The sequence below is a fragment of the Protopterus annectens genome, chromosome 10.part0 (genome assembly GCF_019279795.1).
Source record: "Protopterus annectens isolate FY-2018-M chromosome 10.part0, PAN1.0, whole genome shotgun sequence".
In the NCBI taxonomy this organism is placed as follows: Eukaryota; Metazoa; Chordata; order Ceratodontiformes; family Protopteridae; genus Protopterus; species Protopterus annectens.
In genome coordinates, this window is record NC_056744.1 from 1,702,201,080 (window position 1) to 1,702,215,039 (window position 13,960).

The 13,960-nt window shown below is 41.6% G+C and overlaps 1 protein-coding gene across 2 annotated transcripts in view; it reads right to left on the reverse strand.

Annotated features, from left to right (window-relative positions):
• The window catches only part of LOC122813927 (zinc finger protein 883-like), a 469,091-nt gene that overhangs the window by 437,882 nt on the left and 17,249 nt on the right, over nucleotides 1–13,960 (reverse strand). The window contains exon 2 of one of the 2 annotated variants that reach the window (XM_044086472.1): nucleotides 9,613–9,738. The exons of the other annotated variant lie outside the window; for it this stretch is intronic. Coding sequence (XP_043942407.1) covers nucleotides 9,613–9,738 — 126 coding nt within the window. The remainder of the gene's footprint in view (nucleotides 1–9,612; nucleotides 9,739–13,960) is intronic. 2 annotated transcript variants of the gene reach the window in all.

Genomic DNA, 13,960 nt, shown 5'->3' on the forward strand with positions numbered 1-13,960 from the left:
ATTCAATAATGGCTCCCAGTTTGCAGTCATCTGCGAACTTTGTTAGCCAGAATCCCTTAGTGCTGGCCTTTACTTCAGAGAAGTGGATGCCAAACAAGAGCAGTCCCAGGACTGAACCCTGAGGTAATCGACTTGTTACTTGTCTGGAGGTGGATTTGGAGTCAGCTACTTTACAGTGTGTGTTCTCTCAGTAAGCCAGTTGGCAACCCATCGAGTGACGTAGGAATTAATGCCCAGCTTAGTAACTTTATCTATGATTCCAGAGTGGGGGTTGGTGTCAAAGGCCTTGGTGAGGTCCAGATAGGCTGTGTGGACTGCCTTACCCTCATCCACGACTCTGGACTGATTCAAAGAAGTCAATCAGGTTCAGCAGATAAGATCGGCCCTTCATGAACCCAAACTGGGTGGGTCCCAGTGTTTGAAGGTTGCCAATATCTTTGTTTAGAAGTTCAGTGATAATACATTCCATGGCCTTGGAGATCAGGCTCATCAGACTGATGGGGCAGTAGTTCTCGGGATCCAAGGTGGATTCCCCCTTGTGGAGTGAGATAATTGTAGCTGTGCACCACTCAGTGGGCACGAAGCTGAGGTGAGGGTATGATTAAACATAATTCTTAGGTGAGGTGCCAGTTCATTTTTTAGTTCATGTAGTACACAGCCCAGGATGTCATCTGGTCCCAAGGATGCTGTATTCTTAGCTTTGGACAGTGTGTTTTTTACCTGTGTGGCTGTTATTACTGGAATTTGGCAATCTTCTAGTATTGATATGGGCCATTTAGGGGGTGAGAGGGGGGTGAAGTTGGCACTGAATAGATCTGCCAGGATACTAGCAATATCCTTGGGATCAGTATATTTAATGCCATTCTGTTGTACCTCAGAGCAGATCTGAGCATTGCCATTTAGATTCTTGACATAGTTATAGAATGCCTTGTGGTGGTCTTTGGAATCTTTGGTAATTTTATTTTCGTAACTAGGTTTGGAGGATTTTACAAGGGATCTCGGCTTCTTACTGAGGTTGGTAAGGGAATTTTTTGCAACGTGGTATTTTCCCCTTTTCTGCAACAGTTTCTTCCTTTTGTTGTAAAGTTTGTTTATGGCAGGGGACCACCAGATTAGCCTCCTTTTTGTGGAGGAGAGAATCTTGGTTCTATTTGGCATGGCATGATTCATGCATGACTGGATGTGCTCGTACAGTGCCTTAGTGTAGGACTCAGCAGTCGAACTTTCAGTTCCTGTCTGCACGGGTGTCATGTAGTTTTGTCAATTCTGACTTGAGTAGCATGAAGTTGGCTTTGGAGAAGTTTTTTATGGAGGTTTCCTTACTGGGGAGTGGGGGTGGGATGTGGACGTTTTGGTGATTAGCTTATGGTCTGACCTGACCAACGAGGGGGTGACCATAGGTGTGCAGCATCGATTTCCCATGTTGGCAATTAACAGGTCTAGGATATTGGAGCCTCTGGTGGGACTATGGATTAGTTGATACATACACACACACATATATATATATATATATATATATATATATATATATATATATATATATATATATTTATTTATTTAACATTTGTTGACCGGGAATGTCCGACTAGGTTCCACAGAGCCCGTTTTCAGCGGAGGCCTGGGGAGAAATGCTCCAGATGCATGTCTTTGGAATCTACATATATATCTATGACTTCACTTCATAAACACGAATTGCTGAAATATCAAATTTCAGAAATTAATGTCCATGAAGTCGAAACTTCAAAATAACGAAAGTGCAAAAGTGCGAATAGGACTATGTCGAATTCGCAGTTATGCATGTACATAATGTTGCGGAAGTCTTTGGCTGAGATGGTGTCTGCAGTTTAAGGTGAGTGAGTGTGCATGAGTATTTTTCCAACTTGTACAAGTGGGTTAGGGTAAGGAGATGTAGGTATGATTGTGTGTGATTATTTTTTCTTTACTGTTTGTGCAATCTCCGAGTTAGTATATATAAGTAGAGGAGTGTGGGGGTTGCAGAGGGGCTTGCCCCCTGCATTTCTGTAGTGTAGGTGTGTGTCTGTGTGGTGTTTTGTTGTATTTAATTGTTTTGTGGTGTGGGTGTTATGGTTTGTTGTGTTGTGTGCTGTATTGTTTATGTTCGATGTTTTGGTTTCATGATTGTCAAGTGTTGGTGTTGTGACGGGTTTGGGTTTATACTGTCGAAATGCTGAAATTCGATATTTCAGTACTATGAAGTGAAACCATATTTTTTACACACACACACACACACACACACACACACACACACACACACACACACATATATATATATATATATATATATATATATATATATATATATATATATATATATAAACACATTATCAAATGCTACTTTTCTCTCTATGTATTTCTTATGCATTTCTTAGAAATGTACAGATGGCATAGCATGTTTGTCAGGGGATTTTATTTTCTGAGATACAAGCCTTATTAACTTTCATCACAAGTGCTAATGTTACAACTGTTTTTCTCTTTACACTCTTTTATTGTTATTTCCATGAAATGTAAATGTCCTACATTGTCAATAATAAAGGGGTGTTAGCCTTCTAGAATGTCCCATGCACACGTCTAGGGAGTGCTGGCTGCAGGTAGGCATGACTGGAAATTTCATAAAAATGAATGTTCAGTGATAAATGTGTATACATGTTTCAGGGACAGTTTATTTAATAGCACTTATGGTTTGTTAGAAAAATGGGTCATTTGCTTGTTTGGGGGATAGTGGAGCCAAGCTGCATTTCTGTGTTGGCACAAACAAAATTTGCTATTGATTTTCTCCTCGTTTTGGATCTAATTGTTTTGTGTGTGATTATAATATGGTACAACCATACAAGTCCCCTTTTTTATATATATTTCAATATTTTGACTGTTTTATGTTTTTCCAAAGGGTAACAGTAAAATACTACCTTTTATGTGTTATATCTAAGCAGGACTTTTATTTATGTGATACTGGTGTATTACCTTTTTGTGTTTTATCTCACATAGGAGTATGGCACCTAGGCATCCCAATTCTCACAGCCACCCCCCCCCCCTTCAGAGACCCTGAGAATCAAGTAATTGTGGAAGCATTTAGGTGACATGGTGCCTTTCTGCTTGAGAGGGGATGCGGGTGTATGTCTGGCAGAATGCAGATTTGTCAACAGACAGTGGCTGATGTGAAAGTAGTATGTGGCCAGAGCAGGACATATGATCAACCTGCAACCATAGTGCCACTGAAATGATTTCACTGGCTCAGTGTTGATACCAGACAAAGAATTCCTGTCCACTGTCAGGGATCCAGACAGCTCACTGGAAAGTGCACAACAGCATGTCAACAATATTGGGGCTGCAGTTTCAGGGAGGACAAGTATATCCCAGGAGGAGCTTTCTGGTAGGGTTATCTATCTCAATTGTTAAATTCTTCTTGTATAGCAAAGAATTGATTTAAGTTTTGCAAAACATTAAATTGCTTAAAGGGGAATAGTTGTACAGTTAACGCATTCTGTTGATTACACATGGGCTTTGGGATGATGTGTCATGCAAGTTCTTGTATCATTAATGGACATAATAAAGGGCAAAAAGTTTTAACCCTCTGTATTACTGTTCATTGTGATAGTGGTGTCTCTATCTTTTGCTTAACTTTTCCCAGGACCATCCACCACAGGGAGCCTACAATCATCTACAAATGTTAAGCCAAACATTTTTATGTCAGTACTGATGAGCAGTTCAATGAAACATTTAGTTTGTGATGTGGGTGTCACGACTGCTGTGTGTATTGTTGTGCTGTCTGTAATAGTGGACCCAGTGTTCATTTGTTAGCATATATTGGACTATAGTAGTGTAGGTATTATTTTGTTCCTGTGTTTGTTGCTTACTATCACAGATGATCATGACAGCTGAAGTGTGGGACTCCTACCTCCTGATGTCAAGTATCAGCAGACTCTGGTGATGATGGCATCCAAACATAGACACAGTCAGTGTGTGACACTGAAATTTACATTCAGCCATCCAATGTAATTCCATCAGACACAACTGGTAGGCCTGTACCAACCCATTCCAGTGAGCTCTCAGGTATTGGACAACTGGAGGGTGAGACACTTGATCATGGTAGTGTAGTAACTGCAGCTACAGTGCATGCTGAATCAGGCCAAAGCTAAAGTATGGGTGAGGTGCCATGAAGAAGGGTTATTAGGGGTGCACGGATGAGGGCTGCTGTCCATTCACCACCTGATCCAAGTGCATCTTCCCATGTCACTTGATTATGTTTACAGCTGTCATGAAGCTGCAGGCACATTCCAATATGTCCTCCAGAGGAATGCTTACAGTTGTAGATGTGGTACAGGCTAATATGCATGATTGCCTCCACCATGTTGCCGACTCAATGGATCATATCAATGACTTGGAAAGTGCAGTGTCTGTGATGCAACATCTGCTGGGAGGGGGGTGGTATCCATGTGGGTGTAGGTCAACCACATCATCTGATGTTAACTGATGTGACCATGCCCAGTCAAGCTCCCATAGTGGCACTACTTCCACTGTTCCATCAGTGGATACGGTGTCCACACTCAGACATTGCAGTCCATGGGATCCTGGTCCTGGGTGTCCTCATGAGGGAAACCCATCCAGCAGACAACAGTCACATTTAGGTAGCAGCAGTGCATCTGAGCATGGTAGTTGACATGCCATTTCCCATGGTCAGGTACAAGAATGAACTGCCACATCTACCATGCATGGCTCATACTTGTCCAGCATACCAAGATGTAGAGCTAGCACAGAGTTTGGCTGTGTTCATGCAGACACTCACACACCAATTTCACCTAGAGGGCCCATACAGACACACACGCACAACAGCTGCATGGAAGCTTAAAGCTCATTCTGTCTCATTGGCTATTTCTTACTTTATCCAAATGTCTGCCTGATTTAATTTCTTACTCAAATGCACACACTTACCTTTTGTGTCAGCCTAGGCTTTCTGCCCCCCCCCCACACAAACACAACACCCTGTGCAAGTGATGATAACTGTGCCATAGCCTTGTCTTCCATCTCTTGGATTCAGGGGTACACAAAATTTAGTTTCTGATGCACAGGGTGCATAGCTGACTTAGTGCTTAGTATACCTGTGTTGGTGATGTTGTTTTGCCAGTTGTACTTCTGACATATTTTGGTCTTAGAAAGTTAAACAGTTGACAGAATCAAAATATTTTTTGTATCGGTATTTCTAAGACTCTTCAGAGGGCTGTGAAGTCTGAAACTGAAATAGGTCTCATTACTTTCTAACTTCTCTCTAATGATTTTCCAGTACAAAAGTATGAGGCCAAACTGAGGACATTTGGTGACCATTAGTACTTTTGAGAGGTATGAATGTGTGAATCTTTGATGCCTGAGGCCTACTACTTGATACAGGACACATGTATTCACATAAGTCTCTACTGTCACATGTTAAAGTCATTGCTGTACAAATCATCCGCATTTTACTTGCATGTACATTACCAAGTAACTACATGCAAGGATATACCATTCATTTGTATTATTACACAACTCTGTTTTAACACTCCAGGTTCATCACTAAATTTGTAAATCCAGCAGTTGCTACAGTTTTAGTTCAGGGCTGAGTCTGTCTGATGCTAGGAAGTACACAGCCATTACATGGGTAGGTAAAGTTTGTGAGCATTGCCTGGCATCAATGTTACTGTATGTATGTGTGTAGGATGAAGGTTTTAGCCCCTTAAGTGGTGAGTGAGTGTGCTACGCATTGCCTCTTAGCCAATGCAAGGGCATACTGAGCACAACTAGGTATACAACTGGTGGTTCCCCCTCTGAATCCTCACCTGCATGTGGCTGTGGTGACCTTGTCACTGGTGGTGGGTATGTGCACCTTCCCCTTATTGATCCTGGTGAAGGTTTTCTCAAAATGATGTTGTGAAGTATGGCACAGATGGTGAAGATTTCAGCACATGTACATGGACTGTAGTGTAGGGCTCCCTCAGGTGTACCTAGGCAGCAGAACCACGTCTTCAGCATCCCAAACAAATACTCTTATGATATTGCTGGTTTGAGCATGTGCCTCATTATGGCATTCTTCAGCAGGTGTGTGTGCATTTCTGATGGGCATCATCAGACATGGTTCCAGTGCATAACCTACATCCCCAGTAAATGACCCTGTGGGATATCACCTCTTGTGAGCAATCTATGGTACCAGAACTTCAGTGCACTGTGCTACAGGATAGAACTCTTGCAAAATTATGGCCCTGCCCTCAGGAGTATGGGAGAAAATATATGTGGTCACTCACATGTTTTGGGCACAGCATTTAGAAACTGATGGAGAATCCTGGATGCATATGCCTGTGACACCCCAAGCATGTCCCCTGTTAGTCTCTGAAAGGTTCCTGTAGCTAAAATTCTAAGTGCTACACATATTTTTTGGAAATACCAGTGGAGACAAAAGTAAGTGTTTAATCGACCAACCAAGAAACTGCAATTAATAAACACTAATAGAAATTAACTCCACAGCACGAACCACTTAGGCAAGCATGGTGTACACCCTTCTTTATTACACACAAAGATTTAGTGCTTTCATCCACTGGAGCGTGGACTTCATCCGAATATATTGGGTATTCTAAACACAATTTAAATACCCTTCATTTTGGCGCCAGATGAACACACTTTAAAACCATTACTCCATTTAAAAGTGACCATGCACAAAAATCACATAAATGAAAATAAATAATACACAGACATAATAAACACGCATAAAATCAGGTGGATTATGACAGAGAATTGATACATTATTATACAAAATATAAAAAAATATTATTTTATAACATGTTCAAATGAACTTCATAAAATGTATACTTAAAAAATTGTTATAAAAAATCATTCATGTAAACGTGTGTTGTAAAACTTCCCCTCAGTACATAAAATCCTATTTTACAGACATAAACAAAGGTAGCATTCAGGGTACAGCAGTATTCACTTGATTTTATGTACTGAAGGGAAGTTTTATAACAGTCATTCAAATGAAATTTAGGTCAATTGGGTGTCGGTCAAATGAGCTTTAGGTAAAGTGAAGTACATCTATATTTTATATATATATATATATATATATATATATATATATATATATATATATGTGTGTGTGTATGTATATGAAAACTTCTCTAAAGCAAATTTCACACTCCTCAAAACAGAGGTAGAATCCTTCAAAGCCCCCGGGCCTGTGGAAAATACGGAGCAGACCGCATAATCCTTTATAAACACACTCTATGAACACCTTCAGGAATGCATGGATCATGCAATCCCAAACAAAACCAAGACCCTATCCTCCAAAGGCAGGCGTCCTGTCTGGTGAACCCCAGCCATAAACAAACTATACAATAGAAGGAGGAAGCTACTACATGATTGAGCAAAATCCCAAAAAGGGAAGGCATCTCTGATCAGTATTAGCAAAAAACTACAGGCACTCATAAAATCGTCTAAGGCCAGCTTCGAGAGAAAAATTGCACAGGACACTAAGGATAATCACAAAGCCTTCTTTAGTTATGTTAGAAACCTGGGTGGGAATTCCCAGATATGCTCAGAATTAGTCCAAAATGACAAAAAAATACACCGAACCCACAGACATTGCCAACATCCTAGCTGATAGGTTCAGCGCAAACTTCTCCCCCCCTTCCCCACCAAAAGGGCAAATATCTATCACAGCAGAGTGCTGCCCGCCCCTGACATCTCAGATGCTCAGGGAAGAGCCACCCTCTCCAAAGCAAAAAACACAGCATCAATGGGACCAGACGGTGTCCCGGGCTGCGTCCTACATGAACTCCCAAGAAGAACTAAACCCAGGCATAAAACTACTGTTCAATTTCAGCCTTACTATAGGATATGTACCCAAAGAGTGGCGTACAGCAACAGTGGTCCCTCTCCACAAAGGTGGTGCCTCAACGGATCCTGGAAACTATCGCCCCATAAACCTGACTAGCTTGATCTGCAAAGCTATGGAAAGGATCATCATGGACCTCATAAATAAAGATATTGGGGACCTACAGACACTGGATCCTACCCAGTTCGGCTTTGTTAAGGGCAGATCCTGCCTCTTAAACCTTTTCGATTTCTTTGAAACAGCCACCAAGGCCATTGACGAGGGGAAGGTGGTCCACACAGCCTACCTGGACCTCGCAAAAGCCTTCGATACAATACCCCATTCGGGCATTATAGATAAGCTCACCAGCTTAAACATAAACCCCTATGTCACTAGATGGGTTGCAAACTGGCTCAAGGACAGAACCCACATGGTTAGAATTGCTGGAGCCATGTCAGACTCCAAACCAGTTACAAGTAGCATCCCACAAGGCTCAGTCCTGTGACCTCTCTTGTTCGGTATATATTTCTCGGCGGTACAGGCCAACACGGAAGGACTGTGGCTGACCAAGTTCGCAGATGACTGCAAACTGGGCGCCATAATCGACTCTCCAGCAGACACAAGCATCCTACAAAAGGGCCTCCTAGAAACAGACAACTGGTGCCAGAGCCATGGCCTTAAGCTAAATGCCAAAAAATATATAGTCATCCCCTTCGGCAAAAACAAAGTGCCCACAAATTACCACATAGATGGTAATCCATTAAGTACGGAATAAGTAATTAGGGACCTGGTGACCCAAGTTGATAGCAATCTCTCATTCGACAACCACGTGGCCAAAGTGGTTAGAAAATCATTTTATATAGCACACCTAATCATGAAGGGATTCACATCTAGATCAGGGGAGGTCATCGTGCCTCTTTATTCATCCCTCATTAGGCCCATAATTGAGTACAATGCCCCTTTTGGGATGTACCTTACCAGACACCTGCAGCAACTGGAAAGACCCCAAAAGTACCTCACCAAGAGGATCAAAGGGCTCAAACAGATGCCATATGCTGCCCGGTTAAAGAAACTCCAGCTCTACTCAGTGGCATACCGCCTGCTCAGAGGCGATCTGTGCCCGACGTATAAAGCCATGTCCAACCCGGAATTAACGGACATGCTGCACCTCAGAAAATCCAAATCCCATTGAGCTACGCGCTCGAGAAACTTGAACCTTAGCACTTAAATAATCAGGACATGCTGGAGGGACAGATTCATAAGCCAGAGGCTCCCTTCACTCTGGAATAAAATCCCAGTCCAGGTTAGGCAGAGTCCCTCATTGACTCTCTTCAAGAGGAATCTTGATGAGTGGATGGGAGATCGTAGATTTACTCCGGGTATCACTTCTGTGTCACTGTTAGACAGATGCACAGTATACTAACCTCGAAAAAGGGCATAGCAAAATTCATTTTAAAATGGGTGGCAAAAGCCAAACACCCTCTGGCTAGGCTTGTAAATGCCCTAGGGCAGATAGCCTAGTATGAACCTATGAATATATATATATATATATATATATATATATATATATATATATATATATATATATATATATATACATATACATGCATACACAGACACATTTTGCCCAGATTAACATACATTTTTTAGACTTTTGCCTTCAGTCTTTTACTGTATACATATTTTCTTGCATTTTCTTCAAAGTATTTTAAAGAGAGTACAAAATTTCATAAACATGCATCATTAATGAGCTGTTTACTTACTGTCAGGCTTTTCTTTAAAATTATTATTTTGTTCTGTTCTGTTTATCCCCTCCTCGTCATTCACTGCCAGTTCAGGATTATCTTCTTTAAGTAGCACTAACAATGCCTCGGGGGGGATCTTGTAACCTACACATTAAAAAAATATATAGTCCATACATTATTCTTCCAAAGAGCTCCTGTGCACAGTTTAATTTAACAAGATTAAAACATGTTCTCTCAGTCTTCCACAGTTCCAGAAGAATTACAAAGTACTACAATAATATGAAATGTTTAAATTTGTTCAGGAGTAGCAGAATTTCAGTTTTGAATGTATTACCCATATCCAGTTACATTAAATACATTTTAAAGAAGTTCTTTCCTTCTAGCAGTGATTATTGTTTCACTTCAACTTATATATAGTTTTTGCAATTTTTTAAAAAAGTTGTATATTCAAAATAAGAGGCAACTGCATCTGTGTCCTTGATAAGGAGCCTTTTTGTCATACTGTGCAAACTGTATGACTAGTTATATTCACGTGAAAAACTAGCAGATATTTAGAATATCTAAAATACATAAACATTTCTTATTATGCCTGTACTTAGCATAACATATGCCCGGTCTACTAGAGTCAGCCAAGGAAAAACTCTGAAGTCCAGTCTGTACTTAGTTCTATAACTCTAATGTGTTTCTCATTGAAATCTTATCTTACTGAGCTGACATACCTTGTTATATCCCACAGATGAGTTATGCATTGAGGTCATTCAGGTGTAGAAAATAGGTATACAACATTACAATTTTCTGTTGTAAACTGCAGTTCATAGGTAGGATCATAGGAAGTTACTAGGCTATTGGCTCTCAAATCAGCACCCGGTACCCCTGTCCAGCAGGGACATGGGTGGAATCCCAGGGATGTAGTTTTTATTTTTTTTATTTCCCATCTAGTTATCCAGGTTGCGCTTAAAAAGGGGTAAAGTGGTACTTTGCTTGACGTGGAGAGGAAATCTATTCCACAGATGGGGGAGTCTCTGGGACACAAATCTGTCCTGCCAACTAGTCTTATTGATGTCACAGACCAGGTTGAGGCCGCAAGTACAGGTAACTCGAGTGGAGCTTGACTTGCAGATATGCAGCAGTCCCATAAAGGCGGGGTCCAAGATCACCTTGCATGGCAGACAGGTCACCTCTGAGGAGTCTGTATGAAACAGAATAGATGGATAGGGATTTTAGCCTATTTGTGTATGGTAGATTTTTGAGGCCCTGGATTCTCCTACTGAAGAAAGTACAGTTGTGTACACTTCCCATAAATGTAGATGTTCGAGTGTATTCACTGTTGCAGTCATTACATTTGGGTAATCTGTTGGCAGGCTGCACTCAGTCGGCCTGATTAACAAAGTCTTAGGTCCTGCGTCGATTGCTTCCCCTTCTAACATGACGTTGTAAGGGGTATAAAACATGCAGCCGACACCATTAAGTCTGTTTTTCTTGCTCCAGATGTCAGGTGACCCCAAATGGGGAGCAAAATATAGATATACAATTAGCAACACAGAAATATACCTCCAAACAAAAGCAAATGCATCAAAAATGCTTTTAAGCATAGTAAAATAAAGTAGAGGTATAGTAAGAGAAAAACAGGGGGCTGGAGGGAGGGTAACCAGGACTGCAACAGTGAATACACTCGAACATCTTCATTTATGGTAAGTGTACACAACTGTACTATGTTCATAGTGTTTCACTGTTGCAGTCATTTCATTTGGGTAGATTCCCAAAGCTATGGTTGGGAGGATGGATTTATATAGCATTAGGACCAGCTATAAGGCTCTGCAAAACAGCAGTGGCAAAGCCAGCTCTGGATTTAGAGAAAATTGGTAAGTGATAATGCTTGATGAAAGTATGAACTGAACTCCAGGTAGCAGCTTCTAGAATATCCCCAGTAGGAACACCTCTGAGAAAGGCTGTTGAAGTAGATGCAGCCCTGGTGGAATGAGGTCTGATCCTCTGGGGATAGGTTTTCCATGGTGCTTATAACAGAAATGAATACAATGGCTTATCCATTTAGAAATGGTTTGCTTTGAAATAGCCTTCCCCTCTGCCCCTGCAGCAAAGGCTACCAGCAGTTCAGATTTTCTTCGAGATTCAGTCCTGTTCAAGTAGAATCTAAGTTGTCTGTGTACTTCCAATGAATGCAGAATCTGCTCTCCCTTGTTCTGTGGATTGGGAAATAAAGTTAGCAAATGAATGGACTGATTAAGAGCCACAATGGATACCACCTTGGGCATGAATGAAGGATTTGTCCCGAGTGACACCCTGTCCGCAAGAAAGATGATGAAAGGCTCCACTGCCATAAGGGCCTGCAATTCAGATATCCTTCTAGCTGAAATGATTGCTAAAAGGAGAGCTGTTTTCCAGGAAATAAATTTCAAGTCTGCAGTAGCAGCTGGCTAGAAAGGAGGTAGAGTGAGTTTCTCCAATACAAAGTTAAGGTCCCAGGCAGGGGTTGGAGCTCTACTGGGTGGTCTCAAGTTTTTGGCCCCTCTGAGATACTGCTTTAGAAGAGGATGAGAGAAGGGGGGGAGGGTTCTGTGTTGTAATGAGCTGAAATGGCCGAGGCATGGATCTTTATGGAAGAAAAAGACAGGCCCTTGTGAAGCATCTCAGTTAAGTACTGCAAAATCTGAGGTAAATTGGTCACTGCTGTGCTCATCCCTTGAGACTGGATTCCAGGCACAGAATCTTTTCCATTTGTCAGCATAATATTTTCTAGTACCAGGTCTTCTCGTCTACAAAATGACATCCATCACAGGTTTGCTGAGGGATGCTAAGGGGGAATTTAAGTGATTAACCAAGCTGCAAGATTCAATGTTTGCAGCTAAGGGTACAAAATTTGTTTCTCCTGCTGAGACAGTAAGGAAGGTGTCGGAGGCAGGTGCCACGGTAAAATGTGTGACACACTGTGCAGGAGTGGGTACCAGTTTTGGCAAGGCCAGTCTGGAGCAATCAAAATCATTTTTGGTTTGTCCTGTTTGACTTTTAGTAGAACTTTGGAGAGCAGAGGCAGAGGGGGAAAGGACAGAGCATCCACTTTCCAGGATTTTTTGTGATGAGTTCTTGTGCAAAATTTGTCCAACTGATAGTTCTGGGGTGAGGCAAAAAGATCTATGTCTGGGCTCCCTCATTTGCATGTCAGCATGTTGAAAATCCGTGGTTCCAGTTTCCATTTGTGTAGGTCCATGAGATTTCTGCTTAGTTCACCTGCCAGAACATTCTGCTTTCCTGGCATGAATTGAGCTTGTAGTTGTACTTGGTAGCTCAAGGCCGTGTTCCACAATGCCATGGCTAGTCTGCAGAGGGGGTAAGAATGTATACCCCCCTGCTTGTTTATGTACCACATGACCGTGGTGTTATTTGTCTTTATCAGTAACTGTCCTGGATTAAGGTAGTCCTTGAAGGCTGCCAGTGCATTCTGTACAGCTAGCATTTCTTTTTGATTGATATGAAGGTGCATTTGACTTGGGCTCCATTTGCCCTGAATGCACTTCCCTGCCAGATGAGCCCCCCATGCATAGTCTGATGCATCTGTAGTTAGGGTTTGGGCAGCAGGGGGTGGTGTGAATGGTAGTCCCTTGTTTTGGTAGCAGGCCTCTGCCCACCATAGGAACTCTAGGTGCAGGCAAGGTATGATAGGAATTATTGTTTCCAGGCTGTGACAATGTTGACTCCATAAATTTTTTTAAGTACCACTGAAGTTTCCTCATATGCAGTCTTGCATATGGAATTAGAAGAATGCAGGAGGCCATGAACCCCAAGGCTTGCAGTATTTGCCTTGCAGATAGCAGGGTTTTTGTGGCCACCTGTTTGAAGTAAGTCAATAAATGAATTTGCTTTTCTGGCATAAGGAAAGCCATCTGGGCAGTTGTATTCAAGCTTGCACCTAGGAATGTATTTTTTTTTGAAAGGGTACCAGTTGAGATTTATTTTCATTTATGGTGTACCCTAGACAAGTTAGAACTCTTTTTACAAATGCCGGATGTTTTAGAAGAATGGCCTGTTTTTTTGCCTGAATTAGACAATCGTCCAGGTATGGATATATCTGAATATTTATTTGCCTGCAAAATGCAATTACTGGAGCCAGGCACTTTGTGAATACCCTGGGAGCAGTAGACAAGCCAAAGTACAGTGCAGAGAACTGATAATGCATGCAGCCTGCTTTGAAGTATAGGTATCTTCTGCAAGATTCCCTGATTGGGATATGCAGGTAAGCCTCTTTAAAATCTAGAGTTGCCAACCAGGCATCCTTGTCTAGCATAGGAAGTAACTGGTGAAGAGTCAGCATCTTGAATTTTGGAATGTCCAGAAAGGTGTTTGGAGTAGA